Source organism: Drosophila elegans, unplaced genomic scaffold, assembly GCF_018152505.1.
Source record: "Drosophila elegans isolate 14027-0461.03 unplaced genomic scaffold, ASM1815250v1 contig_476, whole genome shotgun sequence".
Taxonomy (NCBI): domain Eukaryota; kingdom Metazoa; phylum Arthropoda; class Insecta; order Diptera; family Drosophilidae; genus Drosophila; species Drosophila elegans.
In genome coordinates, this window is record NW_024545863.1 from 15,102,520 (window position 1) to 15,119,970 (window position 17,451).

Sequence of the window (17,451 nt, forward strand, 5' to 3'; positions counted from 1 at the left end):
GTTTTACCACCCCGTCGCACTTTCACTAGCCCCCAAAGATTGGGGCAAAGTCATGGCATAGACAAATGGCAGGCGGAGAATATGAGCGAACAAGAAGTGCGAAACAATTGCGTGCTAAACGCCAAAATCGTCAAAGTAACACGAAAAAATGGAGCAATGAGGCAGTAAATGGAAAGATAAATGGCACAGGACATTGACGAAATAGGGAAAGGCCGGAAAAAGGGGCAATAAATGCGGCCACATCGATGCTCAATGGACGTTGAGTTGTGTCGCCTCAAGGTGGCCCCATTTTTAAGGGGTCAAGGATACCAGGACAATGCCAATATATAAATATAAAAAACAAATACAAAATTTTCAAAGCATATATCCTTTTAAATAACAACCCCAATGACACATACCCATATATAGAATTTATAAAATTTAGGTTTTAGAAGTTTTTTTTTATTATTATTCATAATTTTGTTGTTTTTTTTTTTATTTTTATTACAAATTGAAAATGTCCAGTATATGTATGGATAGGCCGAATGTTGGATGTGTTGTGGCAGACATATACATATCCCTTATACAGTTTTCTAAATGTTTTACCGAGCTCCACAAGAGAGACGATATTTTTTTTACAAATACAAGTTGTTGTATAAATATTTTATATATAGCATCTAAAATATACAAAAAAGGAACAATTTATGATACCCATTGATCGTTTGATGGTGTGACTTCAAATGGGCAACTCATAAGTTGATTTTATTCTTTTATTATAATAAATGTAAATCGATTTTTTTCATATTCTTGCACTTAACATTTAAGACAGGATCTTAAGAAATCAGGAAATAAAAATTAAATAGAGAGTTTGAGTTTTATTCGGTTGTTTTTTTTCTTCGGGAAGTAAGCACTTATTGGCAAATGTTTTGAGAACCCCCCGTCGTGAAAAATTGTGGTTTTCCATAGAGGGGTTCTTGCAGTTTTGAAAAAATTCAAACGTTGTTGGATATTGAGACTTCGAAAAAAGGTCTAACACCTTTTGCTACTGATTTATTCCAAAGCGAAATGTCGTTGTTTTGGGAGCCCCTTGTGATGCATTCGTTGTTGTTCTTCAGGATGTTCTTGTTGTTGAGTAGTTTCGTTGTTTCGTTCGTTTACAAAATTGAGCGGTGAGCTATGAAAAGGGAAATTTACCATTATTAACAAAATGTTGAAAAAATTGAAAATTGTAATAAACATATAATGTAATAAAAAGTACATGACGTGCAGAAGTTTTACCAAATTTTTTCTACAAAGGTTAAATACAATTTTAAAATAAATGAAAGAGTTCTGATATTTAGGTAAACAATTTAATACTTTGTAAAAAATAAATACATTTTCAAAAAAATTTGGAAATAGCTTATCATTATTTTAATAAATGTTTTAAAGTAATACGCAACTTTGTCGTTTCTTTCAGTAAAATCGCAAAATAATAAAATTAGACCACAAAGTCGACCAGGAAATTTATGAGATGACCAATTGCATCAATAAGGTAAGAAAAATAAATTCTTCGTTTTTAACAATCAATCTTACCAAAACTACAGAACTCAAACATTATTTGACGTTTATATCTAATGTAATTGTAAACTCTACATGTTGGGGAAAGCTACGAATAAGGGGTACTACAGGACATATTTTCAAAAGGATTTAATGTGAACACTACAAGTCATTTGTGTAGTTTCTACAATGAACAAATTTATCGTTTTACATGCTTTTTCTGTTTCTTACCAATTTGTTTTTTTACATTTCGTTACATGTAATTTATGTAAAATTAAGTACAAAAAAATTACAGAATTGCTATATGATTGATATAGCGTCGCTTTGTTATTAGAGCTAAACGATTGTTTGTGATATTGAATCTATAGTTTGTTTAGAATATATCGTCTCCCTCAGCTGTTTATGATAATTAAGATGTAAATAAAACAGAAATAATAAAGTTAAATATAAACAATATTGGAAAATGTATTGGGAAAAATATAATTTGTCAAAACCATGAAAGAAAGTGTAATGCTAATACTAAAGCTTTCAATATTATTAAAGAAACCGTTACAAAACTATGCAATTTTTTTATTTAGTATTTATTTTTAGCAATACAAGGTATTGCGCAGCAGTAAAATTAAAATTACATACTTAAAGTTTTAAAAGTTTTTCTTTAAGGATTGGGAAACAAAAATTGGAATGGTTCCGATTTAAAATATTGAATCCAAATCATCCACCTTAAAGTAATTACTTTTTATACAAACTTTATATTTTAATGCAAGTTGTTTCTCTCATGCTTTTATGGAAAATCTAAGGGCTCTCTAGGGAGGGGAATACCAATTGGATAGTATTTACAAACTGTGTATCTATATACAGGGGATCTTACCAATGACCAATATACATTTTCCAAATAAATTCCTCCCGGATTTTTCGAATATTTTTCTTTTTGGTAAGACCACAATATATGTTCCCATAAATATAAGAAAAAGAGGACTTACGTGTCAAGGGTCTGGCTGGGTGCTTGGACCACAAGTAGCGATTCTTCACCGGCGACAAGTACGAATCGCGGGCCACGGGGCTCGAGGCACGGGGCACCGAGGTGGCGCGGAAGGGCACAAGGTCATCCACGTCCCACCAGAAGGGATCGCGCACGATCGAGGAGATCGGCAAGTTGGGGCTGGGGCTCAGCAGATCCCTGAACCGGTTGCGGGGGTGGAAGATCGGGAGTCCTATTTTGTTGGCATTTTCAGTAGCATAACCATCACAGATGATATAGGTGGGATGATTTCGTTTTGGTGTCGTTTTGTTTTTGTTGTGCGTATTGTTGGGTATACAATCAGATGTTGTTGGGTTTCATTTGTTATTGTTTGTATTGTTGTAGCAATGTATACAAGAAGAGCAGAAAGAAAAATATTTTTTGTTTTTGCTATGTTTTTTTAAACTAAAATAAAAATAAATCAAATAAAAAAAAACAACGCTTTAACAATCAACAATAATTTGATATTTTCCATGCGTATGTTGGGATTTCGTTGTGGAAAAAATACCAAAAGGACAAATGGCAGGGAAGGAAAAATGCATGGTGGAAAATGATAAAAGAAATTGAAGAAAATAGATTGATAGAAAGGAGGTGACATGTAAAATGATGGGCAGGCGCTACAGTGAGCACATCGACAAGCGAACCAGTGGGCATATGAAAGGGGGTTCTGGTTTAGGATTTCATAAGGAATGCAAACCGATTCAATGAAGCATTAAATGGGATTTCAAAATTTTGCAAAATTTAATTGGATTTTTGACATAAATTTAAGTAGATTGTTAATTCGTTATTTTAACTGTCAACACTTTATGGCTTTTAAAGGGCTACCTCAAGCAATTTAGATTGAAGTATTTGAAAGCTATAAATTGTCTATTTTAAACCATTAAATGAAAGAGAAATAAATATTTTGTTTGAATTTGCTAAGATTATTTCAAATTTAACAATTATAAGATTGTGACTTGTTTATTTAACCGATCTAACGGATTGACCAACTGAAATATTACGTTTCAATGTGTATATGTTCCAATTTATTTTTGAAAATTGTAAAATCATGAAATCGATTTGCATTTAAGGACTTATAGCGCGGCGCTTACACTTTGGGCAACACTTTTCTAATTTTGCTGATGCTGCTGGCAAACTCAAACTAAAAACACGACAAATACTCTTGCTGGCGAAGCCATAGAGTGGAAATAATTTTGACAAATTATATGGCCACACGATGAGAGTGAGGAACAAGAGCGGCTCGAACGCATCACGAAAAATATGGCAGGGATTTTTCAACGCGTTCAGCGCACCCCATCTCATCTTCGCCATCAACTCCATCATCGTTTGTCTCGCGTTTCGAGAGGTTTCAAAAGAAGCCGACAAAAAGTCACATAAAATTTAACAATAACACGCAAATTTCGTCTCTTCTTGTATCAGGACAAATTCGGAAATTTTTTTTTTTTTTTAGGTAGGGAAAGAATAGGTGAAATTTTGATTTTTACCCTCAGCATCGTAGGCGACTTCGGTGGGGCGTGGTCCCCAGCGACCGGCTTTGACGGGAGTGGGACTTGGCGAGCCGGCGCGCTCGAAAACACCTAGTGACCGACTGGGCGCATCATTTGGCGCCGAATCAGCCTCGGCGATCGCGGGCAACTTACGTTCAAAGAGTTCGTCCAGCGGCTCCAACGAGCTGGCGCGGAAGCTGGGCCTCGTGAACGGGGCCAAGCTGGTGGCACGGTCAAAGACCGAGGGTCCACCGCGGGGCACGCTGCCCTCGCGGTTCCAGTAGGACGGTGGCGGCACGTACGGCTCGCTGCCGGCACGGGTGCTCCTGGCGGGGCGGAACGGCGAGGCCGAGCGACGAGCTGAAACCAGAAGGGGGAGGTGGGTTCAAGTAAGTAACCAGGTCGAAGAGGTGTCTTCACAAAACATTTATTGAAGAACCCTGCTATAGTAACCAACTAAAAACTAGTGACGAAATCACCTTCAACAATCAACATTGCCAATATCAAATTTTGGGACGAAACATATTTGATTTAGACGACAAAATAAATACAAAGTTTTCAAACATATTATTTGTTTTGGTATCAGAAATGTTGGGTCTCAAATGTACGATCACCACTATCTTTTACCTAGTCAAAAAGTGTTTTTGATACATTTTTTAAATCCAAAAATATTTGAAGAAAAAAAGCATTAAGCCCTTTTATTTTGTTGAAGAAAATGAAAAATAAGAAGAGCTTTACGACAAAATAAATACAAAGTATTTATATTAGATTTTATTAGTTTTGATATCAGAAATTGAAGGTCTTGAAGGTGCGATCGTCACTAGCTTTTTACCTAGTCAAAAATATTTTTGATTGAGTTTTTAAATTCCGAAATAATGTAGGAAAAAATATCATCAAACTTTTTTCTTCCATGAAAGCAACATTTAATCATGCCCTTTTCTTTGAAAAAGTATGTTGTTTGAATTAACTTTTTAAGAACACAAAATTTCACAGATATAAAATTGTTTTATTTAAATATATATTAAATTGCACTTTAACTCTACTCGTAAAAGAACTTTAATCATTTTATGTTTGTATTTATTGTTGGTATTCTCCATCTAGTTTTTTATAAAATTAAGCTTAAACAAATCCTAACGCATCCAAATTACTGCCTACAAATACCCGTACTTACCAGAAGAAAATACATCACCAACCCAACGATGTTCAAAAAATGCTTACAATTGAAAACAAACAACATACCAAACAAAATACAAAGTACAAATTACACAAAACTGTGGGCACGATACACAAATACAGTATTGGGAGTTTTGACTGGGAGTCCACGAGAAAATTTTATAAATTATCTGCCAGAGAACATGAAACATATGTTTTCACAAGAGAGTTCGTTAAATATTTCATTTGAGTTTGTATATAGTTTTAGTTTCTAATAGTAATTTTTTGAGTATTTTCGGCAGTTTATATACAGGCACCGCACAGTGTAATGTGAATTTCTATGCTTTGATTTTAGTAGTGAAACGAGGGACTAGACGAAAGACAACAGCGAACTGGACAAGGTACAAACATTGACATATTAATATCGAAATGCGAATGAATGGTTAGAAAATAAAGACCAAAAAGAGAATTTCCGTTGCGATAAAAAGTTCCAAAACACACGTTTTCTTGATTGGTATTAAATATGTTTTTTATTATTAATTAAGGTTGGTTTCTTTAAAGTAACTGAAGGGCGGAAATAGTGTTCTTTGTTCGGGTATAGTTGCCAGTGGGGCTACAGTGGGCTCGAATAGTTGATTTAGCAGCAAAAAACTATGCTCTTTGGTACAGCAGCTGTTAGAAGAGAGGCTTAAGATAATCGGGGTATGGATGGATGGTTTTTAGGAAGGAATGAATGGATGGGTTCGTTAAATATGTTTATTTTAAATATATTTAATGGCTACAATTAAAATTAGATTTTTTTTATAAATGTTTTGTTGTTGGTTTTATTACTTTTGTTGTTGTTGATTTTGTATAAGTTAATAATTAAAATAAAGCATTTGTATATTTATATATATATATATATTATACAATGAAACATTTAACGAAATTTTCACTCGACTTGACTATTGCTGGGTTCTGGGATTTCTTTTTACAGACAGAAGTTGATTACAATTAATTTTCGTTTTTCCTTTCGCCTTGTTTAAGTTTAACAGATTTTGCATAAATTTACAAGAGTCTTACTACAAGCTAAGCAAACAAAAGTAGTTATTTTGATTTACGCTCAGCGCTTCAAACTTTTATAGCTGCAAGATAGAGTTTAAACAAAAAAGATTTTAGACAAAAATATAATCGTAACAAGATTAAGAAAAGTCTGCAAGAGTTTCTTTTTATGTTGGCTGAATTTGAAAAAAATTTCGTTGAGTTCGTTTTGGATGTTGGATTCAGATATCATTTGCTATTTTTTTTTTTTGAGTTCGTGCTTACATTTTGTATATATATTATTTTAAAATGTTCGTTGTTGATGTTGTTGTGTTGTTTACTTTCCTGCTGATGTTGGTGTTGGATTTTGTTTTGGTTTCTGGCATTGGACTTAGAAAATGTCTTTGATATCCTTACCCTTGTTGAGCTCAGCCAGCAGCTTGTCCTCTGGCTCGTACTCCAGGGGCACCAGAGAGTTGGGCGTGAGTGGCTTGTCCCTCAAGTAGAGACCATAACGAGATGGGTATCTAATTGGATAGGTATGCCGAATAATTTAAGATATTCACGAAGAGAAAACAAAGGACTCGGGACACCTACCTGCGCTCGATCTCCTGCATGCGCTTCAGATGATCATTCCAGGCCTTCTCTGCGTCGTAGTTAGCTGGAACTGTGCACAAAAAAAGGATGTTTAACAAAAACTCAAATAGCTATTCCCTAAACTGGTTAAGCATTCCAAACTGAATAAGTCAAAAATAATTGCTTACAGAAAACGGTATGTTTAAGGCGTGGGCTCACACGACGTATGCGCAATATTCGATACGTACGCAATCCCAGAAAGCATTATTATCATAGCGAAAGCGGTAAAAAGAAGAGAGGGAATCGGGAAATCAGTAAAGCATTTCAAAAGGCAATTAATTAAAAATGAACTACGCCCAATGCGAGATGAAGTACAAGCCGTGGTTAGGTGTTAAATCGATGGGTGTTTCATAGCAAACCCTTTGATGACCCTTGATGGATTGTTGATGATAGATGGATGCAACACCACAGAGAGAGCAACAGCAGGTTGTTTAACGATTTTATTTCACACACAAAACACATACATATATATACACATGTATATACTGGCTACCAAATAAATCATTTTCTGATTTAGATTTTTAAACTAAAAGCTACACACAAAATCCTTTTCACTAAATTTAAGTTGTCTTTTGCCTAGATAGAACAACAAATATATATATAAATATATATAGAGAGAGTGCGCATAAAATATCAAAAATATATATATCGCTCGGATACATATGTGTATTTATTTTGACGACACACATTTATGTATATTCTGAAACATTTACGAAAGAGAAAGAGAGAAAGAAAAACAATTGGTTAGTCCAAAAAAAAAAGCGAAAACAAAACTATAATTTAGGCAAACGGGGTACCATACTGAAGGTGGAAAAGGGGCGGGGATAATGGGGTGTTTCGCTAGAGTGTGAGTGTGTGGAAATTCGGAAAATCGGAAAAGAGAACTTTGGTTTCCGCGCATCGAGGGCCGCCACAGTCATTTGATCCCAGAGCACGCACCAAAAATTGAGTCGAAAATTCCTCTTATATACCTGACTCGATATATGGCACTCAAATGTGCGCTTGTTTGTGTGTAGCCTATATTGTGTCTAATTTTTTTTTTGAGATCTTTGCCAAAATCAACACCAACGAGTCGAAGCGAAGCGAAACTTTCATTGACGTAATGGTATTTTGGCTTTTGGCGCTGGCATTTTTATTTTTAAATTTATGAAATCATAGCGCGCACACACAGACCATCGCAGGCCTTAAAGGAAAAATCATAAAATTATGGCGGATCTGAGATATTCAAGGTGCTGTCAAAAGCTTTTGTGGCAGGCAGCGACGAGAATGCAGTTGTGAGATGATTGAAATGACTCGACTGATTGATTGATGGCGCGTCGAAGCGAGAAAGAAAAGCTGAAAGTGCTGTTTACGTTCGAATCTGCCGAACTTACATAACCTTGCAAATCCCAATCATAATAACAACTAGCAGATTCTATAATTTCTATTCAATTCGCTTAACTTTTTATCATATTGCCTTAAAGAAGAAATGAATTGATAATAAAACAGTCGCATTTTCAATATAAATTGTAAGAAAGGAAAGATACCTTATTAAAAAAAAACACTAACTAATGAAATCAACAGACTGACATATTTACTTTCTGCTTAAATTATCAACGTACATATTAAATTATTATTTAATTAACAAATCTAACTTATGTCTTTTACTTTTATTTTTAATTATAGAATGCATTTTTTCCCTATATAACTTAGGACTTATACTTGCAAGGCTATGGAAATTGGTTGCATAAAGATACAAATTCTCAGCTGTGTAAAGAAGTTAGGCGGGGGATCGGCGGTAGATGATGGCGTTGCCCAACTTACTTGTTCGGCTGTAGTGATGATCGTAGATCGCACGGGGCGAGTAGCCGTAGGTGTCGCGGCTCACTGGCAGATATCTGTAGCCAGAGGACTGGACGCGCTCGTTGGCGGTGGCGGGCTCGTCGTAGATGCTCCTGTAGGAGGGCGAGTCCAGGTAGGAGCTGTAGGGACGAGATGCACGCGGCGCCTCGTGGGCACGGATGTCCTCGGAGCCTATAAATAGAGATAGAGGTAGATGTTTGGATAACCCAGCGCTTTAGTTCATTGCTTTTCAAATATTTCGGCTATTTTCACTATTTGGCTCAATGCCAACGGGGCAAAAAATTAAGTTGATTTCTATTCGATGTCTATCATACATAGATGCGCCGCCCCATGTGTATCCTATATTTTTTTTCTTTGTTGAAAACCTGAGCACATAATTTAAATATTTCTCTCTATATACTCTATGGCGAAAAAGCTTTCCCACCAGAGCGAGTCCAAGTATATAGCTCGACTGATATGACACCTGCCAAAATAAATAGACTATACATATAGGCTAAGCTATTTGTGTTGCTCATTGCCCAAAGTTTATTAATATATTTTCGACTAAATCCCTAAATCAACTCAAATTTGGAAAACTTAAATTATATTTTTAAAAGTTAAGGTTTAATACTTTAGAGGCTATTTTTAAAGATTTTTTAAATTTAAATATTTTTTAACATGTTTGATTGTCTCTGAATCAGATTGAAAATGATATAATAGCTCAAATTTTAAAAGTAGTTATGTATAAAAACACAAATTACTTTCCCTTATGAATACATTCCTATTTTTTAACTAAATACTTACCCTTCAGGGACCTGATGTAGGACTGCCAGAATTTCGCCTTCTTGCTGGGGCTCTCATTGCGCCCAATCATTTCCAAATGGTTTTTGAACATTTTGATCGATTTGTTTTGTTCTGTTCACGAAAAAATCGTTGAACTCGTTCGCTGTAATAAAGTTGGGAAGAGAGTTGTCTTAGCAATTTTCCAATGTATTCCAATTTTTTTCGGCTTTTTAGTTTATTCTATTTCCCGGGAAATGCCAGGCAACACACACGAATTGGAATCGTTTATTTCTCGATTGATGGGATGTTTTCTCAGTTTAGTTTTTTGCTTTAGCGCTGAAAGTCTCTCGGTTCGAAAATAAACAGACTGTGTGCCACTTTAGAGCAGTGCAAAGTTTATAAAATATATACATATATCTAATATAATACCACGATCAGACAACGGCAGCAGACGCAAGATCAATCTCACTAAAAATAAATATATTTCGGTTCGGTTTTTGTGTTTTTTTCGAGTTCTGCTTCTTCTGGTTTGCTCAAATATAAAAATATTTTTATGTTGGATGGGAATTTTCACACTTCTGTGTATGAGAACTAGCAAAAACGTATGCAGTATGCTCTAGATGTCAGTGTATGCGTGTAAGTGTTAGAGTGTGTGTATAAGCTTCAGCTAAATTTGCTTTTATTTTTAAATGTCCTTGAGTTGAATTCGTTCTGTTATTCTGGCTTTCATCGGAATTTACTTCAGTATCGAAGAACTGTGTAAAAAATTTAAAAAAGTTGCAATTCTAGAATACTAAAAGTATCCAAATTCTCAAAATAATTAATTATTCTGTATTAAATTAAATTAAATTTAGTTCAAGATTGTTTTTGTTAATTATTTCACTGCACAAACTCTTGAAAGGCTCCAACACTTTTGGTATCAAATATCATTCAGTAAGTTCTCTCTTATATAATCAATGTCTTTCTTCTTTGGAATTTCGGTTCATTCATAATTCAACCATATTTCCATAATTTGTCACCAGGTAAATCCGTTTCTTCACACAGTCTTATAGTAATGCACTTTATTTAATTTAATTTTATTAATTTTTGTTTGGTTTATAATTATATAGTTTTTTAATATTTATTTGTGTGGTTTAATATGTGTTGGGGTCGCTTACAATTTAAATTTACTCCTAAAAAATAGCGATCTATCCTCAACGAAGAATTTTTTCAAACTGCAAACCCCAAGAAAATTCGCCTCACCAATTTTACTCGTTTCAGAATTTTGCCATTCCGTTTCGGCCCAAAAGCACGGCGCATTCCTTTACGGCGTAGGTTGCTCTATCCGTGAGTAATTTTCCGTGTGTCTGTGTGGCAAAGCTCCGGAGATCGGTTATGGGAAAGCTTTCTGGTGTTCTGATAGATCGTGTGTGTGGCACCCACTCATTGTTTGCAGCGTGAATCGCGATGACGATGATCATAAAAAGAAACCTAGCTAATTTATCCCACGTATACGATCCCATATTTCTTTCAGAAAATCCCGTATCTTGTTTTAACATTTTCTTTGATTGTTTTCTGGTTTTCCGTGTCGTTCTTTATAATTTTAACATTTTTGCATTACTTGATTTCTTAAAGAAAATGCGTCAATTGTGGTATTGAACTGATCAATGAACTTTGCTCTCTAAGTAATTCATAACAAGCATTTTCTTATTTTATTTTTATTGATTTAAAGATATTGACATAAACATTTAGATGTTAGACGTTAGGAACTAGGTTCTATCCGTATATAATTTCCGTTTATTTGTTTACTTTTGGCTTTCGTTTGGCATTAGCTAAAATTTAGTTTCCTGATAATTGAAAAACCGTTTCCAGCTACATTCCCACACAGACAAATAAACAATTCTGAAAACCATAATTAAGAGCAGGGTTTGCTGATACTTTAACTATTATTATAGTATGCTAGTAAAGATACTAAACGTTTTTTTTTATTTAGATAACAACATAATTATATTATTAAAGAACTATTACAAAAGATCATAAATATAATTAAATATATGGTTTTTCTTTCAATTAAACTCAAAAAATAATACCCATAAAATTAAAAATATTATTTTAAATTAAGATTTTTGCAGTCGGCAATAGTTTTTTGTTATTTCGGTTTTGTTTTCTATTATATTGTTTTAAAAAATTAGCATGTACCTAATTTTATATGTGAAATGTGTAAAAAGAAATAACAATCTAAACTAATAAGCCTTTATTATTATTACTACTACTTAAACTGTACACGTTTTTCGGATTTGTCTTAAATTTTTTTTCCCCTTTTTCAGGGTATAATTTTTTTGCCCACGTGCTGCCTAATGTTTAGTAATCAAAACACAATTTTTCCAGGCAAATTCCTATGGAAATGTATAAACAAAGATGGGTAAAGCTTTCCTCATCATATACTATTACATCGCGCAGAGTTGAAGGGCAGATCAGGGAGTACATATCATTCTATTTATGGTGAATACATCCGCGGAGATCAATTTGACCTTTCCACTCTTGCTTACAACGCTTCCCGGCATGTGTTTTTGATCATATCAACTGAAGGCCAAATGCAATTGCATTGAAATGTTCTTTTGACTTTGTTTGTTTAACTTATGTAAGATTAATTTGAAATTTGTACCCTTAACAAGCTTGCTGCACCATTTAAACTTGAACTTGACTTTGAATATCCGAATGCGGTTTGATGAACCAACCAGAAAAGCGAATAAAAACTGAACAAAAAACTCACGGGAAATTGGGAAATACCTGGCAAAGGTTTTTTGTTTGGCCCAATCAGTGATTTCGGTGATGTGATTCAACTTTTACTTTCTGGCACACTTTTTTGGCTTCTCATTAGGATGAATTGAGCAACTTTTTATTTTACTTTCGTTTTTGTCGAGTTTCGAATTTAATTTTAGTTTATTGGCAACTCAATTGCGCTTTTCTCTAAATTTCTTTGATGTTCTGCTGAAGGACACTCAATAATTGGCTAGGAATATTGTACCCAAAAACGGAACTTAAGATTTTGAAAAACATTTCAATTTTTTTTTCTCAAAGCAAAACAAATCCAAATAAAAATCAAAAATTAATTCGATTTAAGCCTCTTGAGAAATGAGGTGAAATGTAAGCTGATTATTTAGTGACACAACTGCAAACAATGTCGAATTATTTGCTCTTCGCAAATTCCCCATATTTTATAATGCAATTTACAACAAATTTAGTTATAAACTGCATTAAAAGTCAGATGAGGGGAGTAGATTTTTAGCTGTCGGAATGTCAAACGCTAGTGACTGCAATTCCAACAAATAATTTATACAGATTTCATTACTCTCACACTTGGTCTGTAATAAATTGTCTTTCCAATGTGAAGGCTGTTTGTAGTTTTCGCAAGTGAAATGAAACGTAACTAAACGAAAAACGAATTATAAAGATTCTACCAATGTCAACGCTGCGTATGAGCAACTTGTTTTGGCTGAAAAAGCAACCAAAAAATTAAATAATATAAATATAATTTTGAGTCATAGCAAATTAGCGAAAATAAATACATTTGAGCCTTTTGTTTTATAAAATTTACTTTTTGTGACTGTTTTGTATGCTCTTTATTTTTTTCCAAGGCTTTATTTCATTTAAAATACAATAAATTGCCTGCTTATTAATTTTGGTCTCTGTCTTGATAAAATATTTTTTTTTTATACCAGGTTTAAATATAGAATGCAAATTAAATCTACAAAAAATTAAAATTTTCAAGCTTAATATTTGTTTTTATTGTCCTTTTTTCAGTTTTTAATATTTTGATAAGACTTTCAACTAAGATCCCCTGGGGACACATAAATAGAGCATAATGGTTTTTAATGCCACAGCTGAAAAGCTTTATCGCTCTCTATGCTGTCTAACATACAATATGAATAAAAATACACACATAATGTGGCACTAATACATAGTTTTGCCGAATCTATATATAACAATGTTTAACCTTAACATATAGCAGACACCTTCAAATGAATTTTTCTCGAAATATAAAAATAAATATGTGTACTCGATATATACGTGTGGATATAGGCGCTCGCCTGATTTTGCAGCTGAAATCCGTATCTATAGCCTATGGCCAGCTAGGGTCCGATTTACTCTGCGTCCCAAACCGACATCGACCCACGCAAGTGAACTTGAAAATTAATTGTTTCTACAGCCCCGCAATTGCAGATCATGGGGGTGCACCAAATAGATATAAAGTCTTTATGTATAAAGAGATATGTGTACATTTGCTCAATGCCTTCCATAATTTATTTGGCTTTCATATACTATGTGCCTGAAAAACAGAATTTGTTTATAATTTCATTAAAATTGAATGCCAGACGAATTTTTCTTCGGACTGGAAAATAGAAAATTTTAAAAAATCTTTAAGTTATTTGGCATATTTTGTTTGCCCCATTTTTTTATAAATAAATTGATGACTATTTCCCCTTATCTTCTTAATCTCCAAGGACACTAGGGTCAATGCAATTAAGGCGAAAAATTAAAATCCATCTATATGGAAATTGCATAGAAATAACCTTGAATACTGTCGCAAATTTAGCTGGTGATGGATTGATGATGGTCAGACAAACTGGCAAATTGATTCAATATATTTCTCTTTAATAGAACATGTTGCTGACACTTTGGGCTAAAAGTCTTTGCTTTTAAAAATACAATTTAGAAAGCCATTAACGGTTAGTAAAGAACCCAACACTTGCAATCCACTTCCTCCGATCTTTCCTCTCCATTTTGAGGGCAGAAGTCACTCGTTTATCAATAGCCTGCTGACGTCACAGACATACAACATGCACATCCTGTTTACTATTTTTGACTTTAAGTATATTCAAATGAATACATCCACACAAATAGCGAATTATCTGTCTTTGCATTCCATTCATGAAACGGAGGGGAAGCGAGAACGATCATTTAACCGCCCCAAACAAATATGTAATAAAAAGAAAAGTAGCTATAGATATATACAATTATACAAAGTATATGAATAAAGATTACTCAAGTCTTTTGGGCCCACAGATGACAGCACAAATGTGGACAATGTTTTGATATGTTTGGCACAAGTGTTCTCTATATTATTGTTTTTTTTTTTTATGGGGGTGTCCACCGCCCAATGCCGAAATGTTAGAAGGTCGAAACCGAAAGTTTCATGAATTTTTTAGGCTGTCTTTTCTGCTGATGTCTCTGACAGTTGTTCTGTTTTTTATTTGTGTTTCTCAAATTTTTGTCTTGTACTTTTGGGTGTTTTTAGCAATTTCTGTCTTTTTCGTTCAGTTTTTTCTCCGTTTCTTTAGTTCACACATCATTGTACGATATAAATATTCTTAAGTCTTTTTTCCTCCGCGTTTATCACAAAGATTTATCTATGTATAAAAAGAAAGCAAGAAATAGGAAATATACAGGAAAACAAAACATTAAATCGACTTGAAACTAAGTATATCGGCAAAAGTTGACGTCAAAGGATACAGTTTTATTTGTTTATATGAAATTCTATATTTAATTAAATAGTGGAAAGCAGAGGAAATTTTGTTGTTTTCTTTTGCAAAATGTTGTCATTATAAAACAAGATATATAAAAGTATTAGAACTCTCTCTTCAAAACTTAAAAAAAATAAAATAATCTTGAAAATTCAAATCATAAAACCATTTCATAAATTTAGATTTTGTTTTGCTAAAAATAAGGTTTTCAAAATTGAAAATTTCTCCTCTAAAAAAAACAAATGAATCCTACTTTACCATAATCAAAGCATAACTCTAGCACTTTCCTCCCTTTTTTAAAATGCATAGCAAAAAACCATAAGCAACAAATTCAAATAAATTGCCCTGATATGCATAAATTTATGATTTTGGACCTGATTTGCCATCGGGGGATTTATGGGCGAATGGATAATGGGCTATGTTCAAAGCGCATGAAATGACTTGTGACACAACAAATGGCCATAAGCCTTAAACAAGACGCACTGTGAATTATGGGTGCAAAGGACACAAATGAGGGCTTGTACAAATTGGCACCTGCAACTTGACTTTCGTGTATCCTCGGGTGATCCTGCAGCCCTTCTGTAAATTGGCCGCAATTGTTAGTTGGTTAGTAAGATAGTTGGGCGTTTCGTGCTCGAAATTTCCCAGAGGAGTGCAGCGGAGTGCACGACTCAATTTCCAGTTGGCAAATTGGCTTAGTTGCCAATCGACACGAACATATGCGGATTGCATTCAAAGAGGAAACATATGCCAGCAAATCCCATTCATTTGCGCCGTGCCGTCAGATACCTCAAGGTGTCGGAGTGCTATTTATTCTTAGAAGCCAGGGCCAGAGCCAGGTGCATTTCTTTGAATGCGAATGCAATTCAATTAGCCCAGATTCAAAGGAAGAGCGAATAAATAGCAATTGTCCTTGGCTCTAAATTGTGAGCACAACTCAATTGGACCTGGCTAAATTAACCAACCCTTGAGCCGGGTGCAATTAGCTCAGTCCCTTCCAAGGATAATGAACTGGGCAGTACAAGACTCGAGTTCCTCTGCTCAAATATCATCTGTATGAATGAATGATTTAATGAGTTTTATATGAACTAGTTTGCTGGATACTTCACATAATTGCAGCAACTAATTGAAAGCACTTTATGGCTAATTTCTTTGGCGCTGAAGGACCATTTTCTTTGGTTTTTACATGCTATTGAGTTAGTAATAAAAATTTTAAAGGAAATGGGCTTATAAAGTTATTTATTAAGATAAGTGGGACTAGGATCTTTTGATATTCCCAAACAGCCATGAATTTTAGTCAGAAATTCACTTGAAATAAAATTTATGGAATTTTTAAAATTAAAATAATTTTTTAACCTGGATTATTCTCAAAACTTTCACGAAATTCAAAACGTGTTTATTAACAAAAGATTTTGATAGATTATTTTCTTATATAGTTACATTGTTTTAGATCGCTTGCATTTTCTTTTCAATTAACACTTAAACCGTCTTCAAAATTAAGACAAATTGCAAACGTGCCGCCAATTCGCCACTTTGCAACTGAGGCTTCTTTACTTCCAAATACATTGGCCATTGTTGATTTGGACCGGCAAAGAGGCGATGAAAGCCATGGCGAGACAGTTGCCTCCGCGGATGAATGGGATTGATTCGTTGACACGCTGAATCAACAAAATGATGGGAAAATAATATGATTCTTACTGGAGTGAAGGCGCCGACAGTCTGGTCCATAGAATCCAAACCAGACATTAATTTTAAATGATTTCACGGTTCAAGTGGACCCACAGAAATTGGCACAGTTTTTCAGGCGGGCCGAAGCCAGCTGGGCGTATGTGTAATGCAGAATCATACTGGGAAAAACCATAAAATGTGTTAAAAAGTATGTCAATCTATAAAAGAAAGGTATTAAAAAATGTGGAGAGCTCAAGAATTCTTGTTGGGAATGTATGTCAAGGGTTTTGGAAATTTCGTTTTTTATTTTTGTGATTCATTTCTGTATATAAATTTGTTTAATAAAACCAAAGTTGAGCTAAGTCCGGTTGCTAATCAAATGACTTCGGTTCTTTTTTTACAGGTCTAACCATCAATGACATCCAAGTGAAGCCTACGGAAGTGACTCCCTCGGCCCCAAGATGTACGGACTGCTCTTGGAGAATCTCTCCGAGTACATAAAGTCTGTCTATGGCGAGGAGAAATGGGAGGACATCCGACGACAGGCTGGCATCGATTCGCCCTCGTTCAGCGTCCATCAGGTCTATCCCGAAAATCTGCTCCAGAAGTTGGCCAAAAAGGCCCAAGCGGTTAGTTGAAACAAAAACTTGTTCTTAATATTCACAGTGTAATGCAGTTAAGAAGACATTTCTGAGCAAATAAATAAATTGTATATAAATATATATATATCTAGCTGGCTCAGAAACAATCGCAAAATTCATCGGAAAACCGACATAACTTCTTTGTTTAATGATTATTTTAAATATTTTTTTAATTTTTTTAAAAGTTGCATACATTTAGACATTTT

The 17,451-nt window shown here is 34.2% G+C and overlaps 2 protein-coding genes across 14 annotated transcripts in view; one reads left to right on the forward strand and one right to left on the reverse strand.

The window, feature by feature from the left end:
* Positions 1-17,451, forward strand: part of LOC108134515 (soluble guanylate cyclase 88E) — a 40,889-nt gene that overhangs the window by 17,310 nt on the left and 6,128 nt on the right. For 5 of the 8 annotated variants that reach the window (XM_017254865.2, XM_017254873.2, XM_017254898.2 and 2 more), the window contains 2 exons: positions 1,436-1,510; positions 17,008-17,233. In XM_017254865.2, the coding sequence (XP_017110354.1) occupies positions 17,066-17,233 (168 nt within the window). In that variant the 5' untranslated portion in view covers positions 1,436-1,510; positions 17,008-17,065. Of the gene's footprint in view, positions 1-1,159; positions 1,511-14,749; positions 14,767-17,007; positions 17,234-17,451 lie in introns of those variants that run through there. The other 3 variants (XM_017254856.2, XM_017254912.2, XM_017254906.2) reach the window with 2 other exon arrangements.
* On the reverse strand, positions 736-10,715 carry LOC108134567. 6 transcript variants are annotated; one of them, XR_005977695.1, is made up of 9 exons: positions 10,590-10,715; positions 9,454-9,595; positions 8,632-8,841; positions 6,790-6,859; positions 6,610-6,719; positions 4,174-4,380; positions 2,496-2,726; positions 1,747-1,911; positions 736-1,153 (listed from the first exon to the last, which is right to left on the reverse strand). XR_005977695.1 is itself a non-coding variant. In XM_017254929.2 (8 exons), the coding sequence occupies exons 2-8, from the start codon at positions 9,542-9,544 to the stop codon at positions 1,134-1,136; spliced, it is 1,095 nt and encodes a 364-aa protein (XP_017110418.1). In that variant the 5' UTR covers positions 9,545-9,595; positions 10,590-10,715; the 3' UTR covers positions 736-1,133. The 6 variants fall into 6 exon arrangements, 4 of the variants coding, with proteins under 4 accessions (XP_017110418.1, XP_017110441.1, XP_017110448.1 ...); XR_005977694.1 differs by having other exon boundaries at positions 4,018-4,380; XM_017254929.2 differs by lacking the exon at positions 1,747-1,911 and having other exon boundaries at positions 4,018-4,380.